This window comes from Bos javanicus, chromosome 2 (assembly GCF_032452875.1).
Source record: "Bos javanicus breed banteng chromosome 2, ARS-OSU_banteng_1.0, whole genome shotgun sequence".
NCBI classification, from domain to species: domain Eukaryota; kingdom Metazoa; phylum Chordata; class Mammalia; order Artiodactyla; family Bovidae; genus Bos; species Bos javanicus.
This window is the reverse complement of record NC_083869.1, coordinates 71,379,525-71,394,082: the sequence shown is the minus strand read 5'-3', so window position 1 is coordinate 71,394,082 and position 14,558 is coordinate 71,379,525. Positions and strand designations below refer to the sequence as shown.

Here is a 14,558-nt window from a genome sequence, read left to right as displayed (position 1 = left end):
GTGTTCTCCTGTGTTTTTTCTAAAAGTTTTAGTTGAATTTTTTGCACTCAAGTCCATCATTATTTTGAGGTAATTTTTATATTAGGTATGAGTCTTAGGTTTATTTTGTTATCTATAGATGTCCAATTATTATAACACTGTTGCCTATTCTTCTGCTAATACCAAGTTCTTTTGACTACTATAGCTATGCATCAAGTCTTTAAATTAGGTGAACTGATTTCTCCCAGTTATTTTTTTAATTAATAGAACTTATTTTGTTGAGAGGACTTAAGTTTATAGAAAAATTGTGCAGAAACAAAGAATGACCACACAGCCCTCTCAATCCCTCCTCCCCAGTGTCTCTTGTTATTAATGTTTTGCATTAATTAAAGTGGCGCATTGATTACAGTTGCTGTACCAATATTGATACATTAACTAAAGTCTATAGCTTAAATTACTTTTTCTTTCAAGTCTATTGTTATTGAAGTATGGTTGATGTATAATATTATATAGGTTACAGATGTATACCATTAGTGAGTTACAATTTTTAAAGGTTATGCTCCACTTAGTTATTATAAAATATGGGCTATATTCCCTGTGTTGTACAATGTATCCTTGTGGCTTATTTATACCTAACAACTTGTGCTCTTACTCCCCTGCCCCTATTTTGTCCGTCTCCCATTCCCTCTTCCCACTGGTAACTACTAGTTTGTTTCTGTATCTGTGGGACTTCCTTGATAGCTCAGTTGGTAAAGAACCCACCTGCAATGCAGGACACCCGGGTTCGATTCCTGGGTCAGGAAGATCCCCTGGAGAAGGGATAGAAGTCCGCTTCTTTTTTATTACTTTCGCTATTCTGTCTTCCTCCTTTTGAATCTCTGCTGTCTGGCCCCAGTCTTGCCACAGAGAGGCCTTATGTGCTACAATCGGCTTTGTGGTGCTGACTAGTGCTCTTGGCTTTGGCTTTTCAGGTTGGTACCCCGCCTCGACTGTGTGATGTGCTGCGGGTGCTGCGGGTGGAGAGGGACCAGTGCCTGCAGGAGCTCTCCCGGGAGAGCGTGGAGCATCCAGCCCCAGGTACGTGCCTACCTGCATCCACTCTGGGATGTGCTCGTGTCCAGTTCCAGTGGGTTGGTGGGAGGTAGGGGCTGGGCCAGCTGTATTTTTTCAGAGAATAAGCAGAGGGGAAGGGTCTAGAGTGACCCTGGTGAGCTGTCTACACGTGCTGAAAACCACATCATCACCCCTCTTTGTTTCTCTGAGTTTATGGGTACAACCAGGGTTTTTGAATCATTAGCTTCTGCATGATGACTTCACCCAGGTGAGTGTTTTGGTGAGAGTTACTTGTCTTGGTGGTGTACCTCTTATCCATTCTGTCACCTCCATTGCTAGTATGACGGGGGAGGTAACAGAAAGGCAGTGTGGGGTCTGGGAAACTCAGGGTTCATTGCTGGCTGACCCTCACTGGCTGTGTGAATGTGAACAAATTATTTAATGTTCTGAGCCTCACTTTCCTGATCTATAAAACAGAGGTGATAAAGTATATTAGAATTATAAATATATGTAAGATAAAGATGTTAAATATAGGTGCTTCTTAAAGATTATTAATTTAAATATTAATTATTATTATTACTCAAGACAGTCAATATTATTAATTTGCTCTTTACATATTAATTTTATTTCTACTCCCTTCCTTCACTTATCTTCTTAGCTTTTACTCATCTAAAGGTAGCGGAGGATGTGGCATTAAGAAAAGAATCCTTCACAAATAGTCAAACAAAGATTTGTACAGACGAGGTCTTCACTGTACTGGCTACAGTTACCGACAGGTAGAAACAACCCAAGTGTCTGTCAGCTGAGGAAAGATGAAGATGTGGTCTGTACATACAATAGAATAGTGTTCAGCCTTAAAAAGGAGTGAAGTACTGGTACATGCAGCAATGTGGATAAATCTTAGGTGGTGCTATTGGTAAAGAATCTGCCTGCCAATATAGGAGAGGCAAGAGACAAGGGGTTTGACCCCGAGTTGGAAGATCCCTTGGAGTAGGAAATGGCAACCAACTCCAGTATCCTTGCCTGGGAAATTCCATGTACAGAGGAACCTGGTGGGCTACAGTCCATGGGGCTCCAAAGAGTCAGACACGACTGAGTGACCAAGCACACACGCACGTGATATGATTCTACTTATAGGAAACATCTAGATCAGACAAATTCACAGAGACAAAAGTTAGATCAGTGGCTGTCAGGGGCCCAGGGGAAAGGGCACGCGGAGCACCTGTGTAGGCACTGCCTCTTGGTGGCGGTGAAATGTGTAGAACTAGGTAGAGGTGCTGGCCACACACGACTGTCCTAAATGCCACTGACTACATTTTAAAATGCTTTCACTTTCCTGCACTGGAGAAGGAAATGGCAACCCACTCCAGTGTTCTTGCCTGGAGAATCCCAGGGACGGGGGAGCCTGGTGGGCTGCTGTCTATGAGGTCGCACAGAGTCAGACATGACTGAAGCAACTTAGCAGCAGCAGCAGCAGTGGTTAATTTTATGTTATATGAATTTCTTTTCAATAGACTTTATTGAAAAGTCTCTTCCAAGTGTCTGCACCATTTAAATTTCTACCAGCAATGAATGATCATTCCTGTTGTTGTGTATCCTTGCCAGCATTTGATGTTGTCAGTGTTTTGTTTTTTTTAATTGTAGTAAAATACCTACAACAAATTTTACTATTTTAACCATTTTCATCTATTTATTTTTCTTCCAGTTTTATTGAGATATAGTTGACATACAGCATTGCAAAAGTTTAAGGTATATAGCATAATGATTTGACTTACATACATAATGAAAGTATTATCACCATAAGTTAAGTGAACATCTGTCATCTTATATAGGTACAAAGTTAAGAAATGGAAAAAAATTGTATGATGCGAACTCTTCGGATTATTCTAACAATTTTCATACATACCATACAGCAGTGTTAATTGTCTTTATCATGGTATACATTACATCCCTAGTACTTATAACTGGAAGTTTGTACCTTTTGACCACGTTCATCCAATTCTCCCTAACCCTGCCTCTGGTAACCACAAATCTGATCTCTTTTTCTATGAATTTGTTTTTGATGTACAATTGACCTATAAAACTATTTAATTTCTGTTACACAATTAGTAATTTAATATTCTATACATTTCACAATGATCACCATTGATGAATCTAGTTATGATATGTGACCATACAAAGATACTACATAGTTATTAACTATATTCCCCTCTCTGTACATTTCATACCTGTTCAGTTCAGTCAGTTCAGTCGCTCAGTTGTGTCTGACTCTTTGTGACCCCATGAATCACAGCACGCTAGGGCTCCCTGTCCATCACCAACTCCCAGAGTTCACCCAAACTCATGTCCGTCGAGTCGGTGATGCCACCCAGCCATCTCATCCTCCGTCGTCCCCTTCTCCTCTTGCCTCCAATCCCTCCCAGCATCCGAGTCTTTTCCAATGAGTCAACTCTTTGCATGAGGTGGCCAAAGTACTGGTGTTTCAGCTTTAGCATCATTCCTTCCAAAGAAATCCCAGGGCTGATCTCCTTCAGAATGGACTGGTTGGATCTCCTTGCAGTCCAAGGGACTCTCAAGAGTCTTCTCCAACACCACAGTTCAAAAGCATCAATTCTTCAGCGCTCAGCCTTCTTCACAGTCCAACTCTCACATCCATACATGACTACTGGAAAAACCATAGCCTTGACTAGATGGACCTTTGTTGGCAAAGTAATGTCTCTGCTTTTCAATATGCTGTCTAGGTTGGTCATAACTTTCCTTCCAAGGAGTAAGTGTCTTTTAATTTCATGGTTGCAGTCACCATCTGCAGTGATTTTGGAGCCCCAAAAAATAAAGTCTGACACTGTTTCCACTGTTTCCCTATCTATTTCCCATGGAGTGATGGGGCCAGATGCCATGATCTTCGTTTTCTGAATGTTGAGCTTTAAGCCAACTTTTTCACTCTCCACTTTCACTTTCATCAAGAGGCTTTTTAGTTCCTCTTCACTTTCTGCCATAAGGGTGGTGTCATCTGCACGTCTGAGGTTATTGATATTTCTCCTGGCAATCTTGATTCCAGCTTGTGCTTCTTCCAGTCCAGTGTTTCTCATGATGTACTCTGCATATAAGTTAAATAAGCAGGGTGACAATACACAGCCTTGACGTACTCCTTTTCCTATTTGGAACCAGTCTGTTGTTCCATGTCCAGTTCTAACTGTTGCTTCCTGACCTGCATACAGGTTTCTCAAGAGGCAGATCAGGTGGTCTGGTATTCCCATCTCTTTCAGAATTTTCCACAGTTTATTGTGATCCACACAGTCAAAGGCTTTGGCATAGTCAATAAAGCAGAAAGAAATGTTTTTCTGGAACTCTCTTGCTTTTTCAACGATCCAGCGGATGTTGGCAATTTGATCTCTGGTTCCTCTGCCTTTTCTAAAACCAGCTTGAACATCAGGAAGTTCATAGCTGACGTATTGCTGAAGCCTGGCTTGGAGAATTTTGAGCATTACTTTACTACCATGTGAGATGAGTGCAATTGTGTGGTAGTTTGAGCATTCTTTGGCATTGCCTTTCTTTGGGATTGGAATGAAAACTGACCTTTTCCAGTCCTGTGGCCACTGCTGAGTTTTCCAAATTTGCTGGCATATTGAGTGCAGCACTTTCACAGCATCATCTTTCAGGATTTGAAATAGCTCAACTGGAATTCCATCACCTCCACTAGCTTTGTTCGTAGTGATGCTAAGGTCCACTTGACTTCACATTCCAGAATGTCTGCCTCTAGGTGAGTGATCACACCATTGTTATTATCTTGGTCGTGAAGATCTTTTTTGTACAGTTCTGTGTATTCTTGCCACCTCTTTTCATACCTGTAGCTCATATATTTTTGCAACTGGAACATTTGTATCTCTTAATGTCCCTCATCTATTTCTTTCCTCCTCCACCCAACTTCCCTCTGGCAACTACCTGTTTGTTCTCTGTATCTGTAACTCTGTTTCTGTTTAGTTTTGTTTATTCATATGTTTTGTTTTAGAGATTTCACATATAAGTGAAGTCATACAGTATTTATCTTTATCTGACTTATTTCACTTATCATAATACCCTCTAGGTCCATGCATGTTGCCACAACTGTTAAGATTTCATTCTTTTATATGACTAATATTCCATTGTGTATATATACCACATCTGCTTTATCCATTCATCTACTGATGTGTACTTGAGTTGCTTCCATATCCTGACTATTGTAAATAATGCTCCAATGAACATTATCTTTTCTAATTAGTGTTTTTGTTTTCTTTGGATAAATACCCGGGAGTGGAATTGCTGGATCACATGATAATTATATTTTTAACTTTTTGAGGACTTTCCATAGTTTTTCCAGAGTGGCTGTACCAATCTACATTCCCACCAACAGTGCATGAGGGTTCCATTTTCTCCACATCTTTGTCAACACTTGTTATTTCTTGTCTTTTTGATAATTGTCATTCTGAGAGGTGTGAGATTACATCTCATTGTGGTTTTGATTTGCATTTGGCTGATGATTAGTGATGCTGAGCATCTTTTCATGTGCCTGTTGGCCATCTGTATGTTTACTTTAAAGAAATATAATCTAAAAAAATACATAAATTTCATCATCTTAACCATTTCTCAATGTGCAGTTGTGTTAAATTCACATTATTGAGCACCCAATCTCTAAAAACCTTTTATATTGCAGAACTGGAGCTCTGTACCCATTAAACAGAAACTGCTTTTCCCTCTTCCATTATCCACTGGGAACCATCATTCTACTTTATATTTCTATGAATGAAATGGTTCTAGGTACTTCAAATAACTGGAATCATACAGTTTTTGTCTTTTTGTGATTGCCTTATGGTATCTCATTGTGGTTTTGATCTTCATTTCATGATCATTAGTGATGTTAAGCATGTTTTCCTGTGTTTCTTGGCTATTTGTATGACTTATTTAAAGAAATGTTCTCTCAAGTCCTTTGACCATTTTTAAGTAGGGTTGTTTAGTTTTTAATTATTGAGGTACAGGAGTTCTTTATATATTCTGGATATTAGCCCCTTATCAGTATATGATTTGAAAATAATTTCTGTCATTCTGTAGTTTACCTTTTCATTCTCTTGATTGTATCCTTTGATGCTGCTGCTGCTGCTGCTAAGTCGCTTCAGTTGTGTCCGACTCTGTGCGACCCCATAGATAGCAGCCCACCAGGCTCCCCCATCCCTGGGATTCTCCAGGCAAGAACACTGGAGTGGGTTGCCATTTCCTTCTCCAATGCATGAAAGTGAAAAGTGAAAGTGAAGCCGCTCAGTCGTGTCCGACTCTTTGCGACCCCATGGACTGCAGCCTACCAGGCCGCTCCGTCCATGGGATTTGCCAGGCAAGAGTCCTTTGATGCACAAAAGTTTTAAAGTTTGACTTACTATAATCTACCTAATTTTACTTGTGTTATCAGATCTTTTGGTATCATAGCCAAGAAAGCATTGCCAAATCCAATCCCATAGAACTTTCTCCTAAGAATTTTAAAATTCTAGCTCTTACATTTAGGTTCTTGGTCCATTCCGGGACTTGGTGATGGACAGGGAGGCCTGACGTGCTGCGATTGGTGGGGTCGCGAAGAGTCGGACAGGACTGAGTGACTGAACTCAACTGAATCGTTCTTTTGCATTTAGACATTCAGTTTTCCCAGCACCATTTGTGGAAGGATAGTCTTTTTCTCATTGAATGGTCTTGGCATCTTGGTAAAAAAAATCACTTGACCATACATGTGAAGGTTTATCTGGGGGATGTTTATCCTATTCCATTGGCCTATTCTATATGTCTGTCTATATTCCATTGTCTATATTCTATATGTCTGTCTTTATGCCAGTACCACACTGTTTTGATTACTGTAGCTTTCAAATAGGTTTTGAAATCAGGAATTATGAGATCCTCAACTTTGTTGTTTCTCAAGATGGTTTTAACTATTCCAAGATCCTTGGATATTCCATTAGGAATTTTAGGATGAATATTTCTATTTCTGAAAAGGAAAGTGTTAGTCACTCAGTCATGTCCAGTTCTTTGCAACCTCATGGACTGTAGCCTGCCAGGCTCCTCTGTCCATGGAATTCTCCAGGCAAGAATGCTAGAGTGGGTAACCATTCCCTTCTCCAGGGGATCTTCCCAATGCAGGGATGGAACCCAGACTCCTGCATTGCAGGCAGATTCTTTACTGTCTGAGCCACCAGGGAAGACTGATAATTTTAAATAAATTCTAAATAAATAAATATTAAAATATTTCTGTCATTTGGATTTTTTTTTTTTTTATGGCCATGCTATGTGGCTTGTAGGATCTCAGTTCCCTGACCTGGGCCCCTGAAGTGAAAGCAGTGGGTCCTTACCACTGGGCCACCAGGGAACTCCTTGTCATTGGAATTTTAATACAGATTGTATTAAATCTGTAGATCACTTAGGGTAGTATTGACATCTTAAAAATATTAAGTCATCCAATCCATGAACACAGAATGTCTTTCCATTTATTTGTGTTTTTAGTTTCTTTCAGCAACATTTGGTAGTTTTCAGTGTGTAAGTCTTTCATCTTGTTGGTTAGGTTTATTCCTAAGTATTTTATTCTTTTTAATGCTATTATAAATGGATTTGTTTCTTAATTTCCTTTGTAGGTTGTTTCTCATTAGTTCATAGGAATGCAACTAATTTTTGTGTGTTGATTTTTTAAAAAATTTTTACAATCTTGTGTTCACTTCCACCTCACAACAATGCAATCAGCTACAACTACACACATATCCCCTCTCTCTTGAGCCTCCCAACCCCACCCTACCTCTCTAGATCATCACAGAGCACCAGACTGAACTCCCTGTGTTATACAGGAACTTCTCACCAGCTATCCATTTTACACATGATAGTGTACATATGTTGATGCTAGTTTCTGCATTCATCCCCCTCTCTCCTTCCCCCACTGTGGCCACAAGTCCATTCTCTACATCTGCATCTCCATTCCTTCCCTGCAAATAGGTTCATCAGTACCACTTTTCTAGGTTCCATATGTGTGTATTAATATACAATATTTGTTTTACTTCATTCTATATAACAGGCTCTAGGTTCACCCACCTCAGAACTGACTTAAATTCATTCTTTTTATGGCTGAGTAAAATTCCACTATATATATGTACCACATCTTCTTTATCCATTCATCTGTTGATGGACATCTAGGTTGCTTCCATTGTCTTGGCTGTTGTAAATAGTGCTGCAGTAGACACGGGGGTACACGTGTATTTTAGAATTGTGGTTTTCTCAGGGTGCATGCCCAGTAGTGGGTTTGCTGGATCATATAGTAGAGTTATTCCTAGTTTTTTAAGGACTCTCCATATTGTTCTCCATAATGGCTGTATCAGTTTATATTCCTACTAGCAGTGTAGGACGGTCCCCTTTTCCTCACACCTTCTCCAGCATTTATTGTTTGTAGATTTTTTGATGATGGCCATTCTGACTGGTGTGCGATGATGCCTCAGTATAGTTTTGATTTGCATTTCTCTGATAATTAGTAATGTTTGTATATTGCTTTTATATCTGCCCTGTCACTTTGCTGAATCCACTTCAGAAATCATTAGGGCTTTCTACATGTAAGATCACATTGTCTAAAAACAGATAATTTTACTTTTTTCCTTCCTTCTTTTATTTATTTTTCTTGCCTAACTGTTGTAGACTAGAGCTTCCAGTGGGCTTCCCTGGTAGCTTAGCTGGTAAAAAATCCACCTGCAATACAGGAGACCCTGGTTCAATTCCTGGGTTCAGGAAGATCCCCTGGAGAAGGCACAGACTTCCCACTCCAGATTCTTGGGCTTCCCTGGTGGCTCAGATGGTAAAGAATCCAACTGCAATGTGGGAGACCTGGGTTCAATCCCTGGGTTTGGAAGATCTCCTGGAGGGCATGGCAACCCACTCCAGTATTCTTGCCTGGAGAATCCCCATGGACAGAAGATCCTGGTGGGCTCCAGTCCATGGGGTTGCAAAGAGTCGGACATGACTGAGCAGTTAAGCACAGCACAGTACAGGGCTTCCAGTACTATGCTGAATATAAGTGGCAAAAGTGGGTATCCTTGTCTTGTTCCTGATCTTACAGGAAAAGCTTTCGGGCTTCATCACTGAATGTGATGTTCACTGTGGCCTTTACATATATGACCTTTATTTTATTGAGATAGTTTCCTCCTATTTCTAGTTTAAGTGTTTCTATCATGAAAGGATGTTGATTCTTCACCGGTTGAGATGATAATGTGTTTTTTGTTCTTCTGTTAATGTGGTGCATCACACAAAGCAATCTTCATATGTTGAACCATCCTTGCATCCCAAAGATAGATCCCACTTGGTTATCGTGTATAATTCTTTTAATGTGCTGTTCAATTCAGTTGCTAGTATTTTGTTGAGAATTTTTGTATCATAGTTCATCAGGGATATTTGTCTGTAGTTTTCTTTTCTTGTAGAGTCTTTATGTGTGTTTGGTATCAGATAATCCTGGCCTCATAGAATGATTTTACAAGTGTTTCCTCCTTTTCAGTATCTTGGGAGTGTTTGATGAGGCTTGGTGTTAATTATTCTTTAAATGTTTGTTAGACTTCATGAGTGTGGCCATCTGGCCTTTCCTTTGTTGGGAGATTTTTTGTTACAGATTAAGTCTCCTGACTAGTTAGAGGTCTGTTCTGATTTTTGTTTGCTCCTGCCTCCGTCTTAGTAGTTTGAGTGTTTCTGGAAAATGATCCTTTTCATCTAACTTATTCACCAGGCATATTCTTTTGTAGTACTCTTCTCTCCAGGTCATGGTCTTTGTTCAGGAACTTCTTGAGCTGTTGGTTATCTGCCTTCTTGTTGTCTCCCGTGGCCAGGCCCGTGACCCCTTTCCCACCCAAGCCCACACACTCCCAGGAACCAGCCACCACCCGAGCTGCTGTTCCTGCTGTGTTGTAGCCTCCTTGTCCTCTTAGCTGTGTCTGTGAGGCTCCCCTCTCTTCTCCCTTCCTGTCTGCTTCCTTGCTCCAGGGAAGACAACTGTTTGACATCTAGTCTATTTGTGATGGTGGCTGTAAGGTGGAGGCAATCCCATCTCTGTATGTGAATTTCATTTCAATTTTTGAAAGGAAAGAAAAAGGAAGAGGAGTGGAGGTGAGGAGAGGGGAAAGGAGAGGCCCAGGCTTTTAAATTAGACTGTGTGATCTTAAACAAGTCCTTAATGTCTCTGGACCTCAATTTCCACATCTGTTTTATGGGATTTGTGTGAAAATAAAAGCATTCATTCAAAAATATTTTTTTAAATTTTATTTTATTTTTAAACTTTACATAATTGTATTAGTTTTGCCAAATATCAAAATGAATCCATCACAGGTATACATGTGCTCCCCATCTTGAACCCTCCTCCCTCCTCCCTCTCCATACCATCCCTCTGGGTCATCCCAGTGCACTAGCCCCAAGCATCCAGTATCGTGCATTGAACCTGGACTGGCATCTCATTTCATACATGATATTTTACATGTTTCAATGCCATTCTCCCAAATCTTCCCTCCCTCTCCTTCTCCCACAGAGTCCATAAGACTGTTCCATACATCGGTGTCTCTTTTGCTGTCTCATACATAGGGTTATTGTTATCATCTTTCTAAATTCCATATATATGCGTTAGTATACTGTATTGGTGTTTTTCCTTCTGGCTTACTTCACTCTGTATAATAGGCTCCAGTTTCATCCACCTCATTAGAACTGATTCAAATGAATTCTTTTTAATGGCTGAGTAATACTCCATTGTGTATATGTACCACAGCTTTCTTATCCATTCATCTGCTGATGGACATCTAGGTTGCTTCCATGTCCTGGCTATTATAAACAGTGCTGCGATGAACATTGGGGTACATATGTCTCTTTCAATTCTGGTTTCCTCAGTGTGTATGCCCAGCAGTGGGATTGCTGGATCATAAGGCAGTTCTATTTCCAGTTTTTTAAGGAATCTCCACACTGTTCTCCATAGTGGCTGTACTAGTTTGCATTCCCACCAATAGTGTAAGAGGGTTCCCTTTTCTCCACACCCTCTCCAACATTTATTATTTGTAGACTTTTGGATCGCAGCCATTCTGACTGGTGTGAAGTGGTACCTCATAGTGGTCTTGATTTGCATTTCTCTGATAATGAGTGATGTTGAGCATCTTTTCATGTGTTTGTTAGCCATATGTATGTCTTCTTTGGAGAAATGTCTATTTAGTTCTTTGGCCCATTTTTTGATTGGGTCATTTATTTTTCTGGAGTTGAGCTGTAGGAGTTGCTTGTATATTTTTGAGATTAGTTGTTTGTCGGTTGCTTCATTTACTATTATTTTCTCCCATTCTGAAGGCTGTCTTTTCACCTTGCTTATAGTTTCCTTTGATGTGCAGAAGCTTTTAAGGTTAATTAGGTCCCATTTGTTTATTTTTGCTTTTATTTCCGATATTCTGGGAGGTGGGTCATAGAGGATCCTGCTGTGATGTATGTCAGAGAATGTTTTGCCTATGTTCTCCTCTAGGAGTTTTATAGTTTCTGGTCTTATGTTTAGATCTTTAATCCATTTTGAGTTTATTTTTGTGTATGGTGTTAGAAAGTGTTCTAGTTTCATTCTTTTACAAGTGGTTGACCAGTTTTCCCAGCACCACTTGTTAAAGAGATTGTCTTTAATCCATTGTATATTCTTGCCTCCTTTGTCAAAGATAAGGTGTCCATATGTGCGTGGATTTATCTCTGGGCTTTCTATTTTGTTCCATTGATCTATATTTCTGTCTTTGTGCCAGTACCATACTGTCTTGATAACTGTGGCTTTGTAGTAGAGCCTGAAGTCAGGTAGGTTGATTCCTCCAGTTCCATTCTTCTTTCTCAAGATCGCTTTGGCTATTCGAGATTTTTTGTATTTCCATACAAATTGTGAAATTATTTGTTCTAGCTCTGTGAAGAATACTGTTGGTAGCTTGATAGGGATTGCATTGAATCTATAAATTGCTTTGGGTAGTATACTCATTTTCACTATATTGATTCTTCCAATCCATGAACATGGTATATTTCTCCATCTATTAGTGTCCTCTTTGATTTCTTTCACCAGTGTTTTATAGTTTTCTATATATAGGTCTTTAGTTTCTTTAGGTAGATATATTCCTAAGTATTTTATTCTTTCCATTGCAATGGTGAATGGAATTGTTTCCTTAATTTCTCTTTCTGTTTTCTCATTATTAGTGTATAGGAATGCAAGGGATTTCTGTGTGTTGATTTTATATCCTGCAACTTTACTATAGTCATTGATTAGTTCTAGTAATTTTCTGGTGGAGTCTTTAGGGTTTTCTATGTAGAGGATCATGTCATCTGCAAACAGTGAGAGTTTTACTTCTTCTTTTCCAATTTGGATTCCTTTTATTTCTTTTTCTGCTCTGATTGCTGTGGCCAAAACTTCCAAAACTATGTCATTCAAAAATATTTAACACTTCTTGTTTTGAGATGAAAATGGTAAGATTGATGGCATGTAGACTCCTCTCTTATGGCTTAGGAATATGTTTTTGTACACTTGGCAGAGACTTGATATGCAAGCTTCATCATATAGGGGTTGCTTTTTCACACATCACAAAAGATCAAGAGCTCATGCAGAGTTCCTGGGTGTTATCAGATCCCATATTCCTCCTCTCTTTCTGCTCACTGTGTGACATGCACCGCCAGGTTGTAAGGTGGCTGCAGCACCTTAGGAGGAGGGGAGAGTATTTTGGGCGAAGAGAGATGAAAATCATGAGTTCAGATCAAGACACACATAATGGAGACTTCAGAGGAGGATTGGGCTGGGGAACACTTTTCTTTGGGTGGCAACTGAGACTGAGGTTGTAGGAAGAGTGGCCTTGAGATCCCTGCACTTACCCACCAGGTGCAGTGGAGGCAGGAGGAAGATGGTGCCATGGGAAGCAGAGGTCAAGCAGTGTGGATGCTGTGATGTGCTCTGGCCAAGTTACTAGCCTCTGCATGAGGGATGGGCAGGATGAGAACTTCCTTCCCCTATGCTGGCTATGGAAGGTGTTTTGGGGGAACCAAACTGGGACCTTATGGCTCAGAGGGGGCCCACCATTGAGTCACAGCCTCCTGAATTCTGGGGCACCCTCTGCCACCCCAGGAACAGCAGCTGCCTGCATGTCCACAAGGAAAATGTCTAAAATTCCAGTGACAGAGTGTGGGACTTATATTCAGGCCTTAGGGATAAAGACCAGAATGTCAGGCCCCTGGGAGAGATGATGGTAAACTTCAGCTCACATCAAGAAGTTACAGATGGTTATTTTAAAAATTAGCATCTGAAGTGTTTAAATATGCCATTGTTCCCCAGGGCTCCAGGATGAGGTTCAGCTCCTGACTTGGCCCTTGTTCATGCATCCACTCCAAATATTTCCACTTGGCTCAACCAAATTGCTTACAACTTTCTGACCATGTCAGTTCTCTCATGCTTCCGGGCGTTTGCACGTACTGATCCCTCTGCTTCGGCTCCATTTCCTCTTCTCCAGTCCTGTCAGCCACTCCTCCAGGAGATGATTTCTGCTGGCATAGCTGGCCACCCTGACTTCTGCAGGACCACCCCACCTCCACCCCCAACATTTCTTTCCCTCCTGGCACATCTGCACTGCATCGTGGAGATGTGTTTGCTGGACTGGGACAGACTGTGTCACTTTCCTCTAAGACCGAGCACTTGGTGTGTGTTTGTTGACTGACTTACAAGGTGAATGAGTGCAGACCCTTGACTGAGAGTAGACAGAGGAGACCTGAAGGAGACAGAGGGACATGAGGCAGAGCCTTTGTGGTAGAGGATGTGGTTGCTCCCAGCTTGCCCAGCTCATCACAGACCAGCCGAGGTGAGTGGTGTGGCCACGTTGCCCATGGCAGGTGCTTCCCAGAGCCTGACCTGGCCCATCACCCTGTGGGCGCTGACCTCAGATTGCAGGACCAGGGAGGCTGTGAATATACCCAGGTTGACTGACTTGCAGCAGGTCTGACTGTCTTCTGTTCCCAGAGTCCTACTTGGGCATCCAGGGCTGAGAGGGCTCATTAGGGACTCCCGCCAGGTTCTGCTGTGAGCTCTTGGGGAGACCTTGCTCTCTCCATGCAGTGAGGCCGTCCTTTACTTGCAGTGTTTGCCACTATGTCCTGCCAGGCTGGTGAGCGAAGGGCCCAGGCTGACCCCACCCTAGCACAAAGGCTCAGACCTCTTCGATCTCTTTTGCATTTTGGCCTTCTGCAACTTTTATTTAGGAAAAAGTGTCTGTTGCTCTGAAAACCTGGTTTAAAAGCCCCTGAGGCAGAAGATGTGTGAGGACCCAGCCTCCTGGGAAAGTTTTCAGGCCTTTTCTGCTCAGAGGTTGAGAAAGCTGAGCCAGAAAAGCCATCATGGAATTTATAATGGATGTGGTGGCTGCAGGGGAAGATTCCCTCAAAGAAAGAAAACAGGAGAAACAGCAAAGCCATGGAGCCCTTGGGCAGGCTCAGCCCCAGTATCCCCATCAGAACCTGGTGGGTGGAGGGGC

At 41.2% G+C, this 14,558-nt stretch overlaps 1 protein-coding gene across 2 annotated transcripts in view; it reads left to right on the top strand.

Moving 5' to 3' along the window:
* Positions 1-14,558, top strand: part of SCTR (secretin receptor) — a 74,878-nt gene that overhangs the window by 14,397 nt on the left and 45,923 nt on the right. For both annotated transcript variants that reach the window (XM_061439795.1, XM_061439789.1), the window contains exon 2: positions 951-1,056. In XM_061439795.1, the coding sequence (XP_061295779.1) occupies positions 951-1,056 (106 nt within the window). The remainder of the gene's footprint in view (positions 1-950; positions 1,057-14,558) is intronic.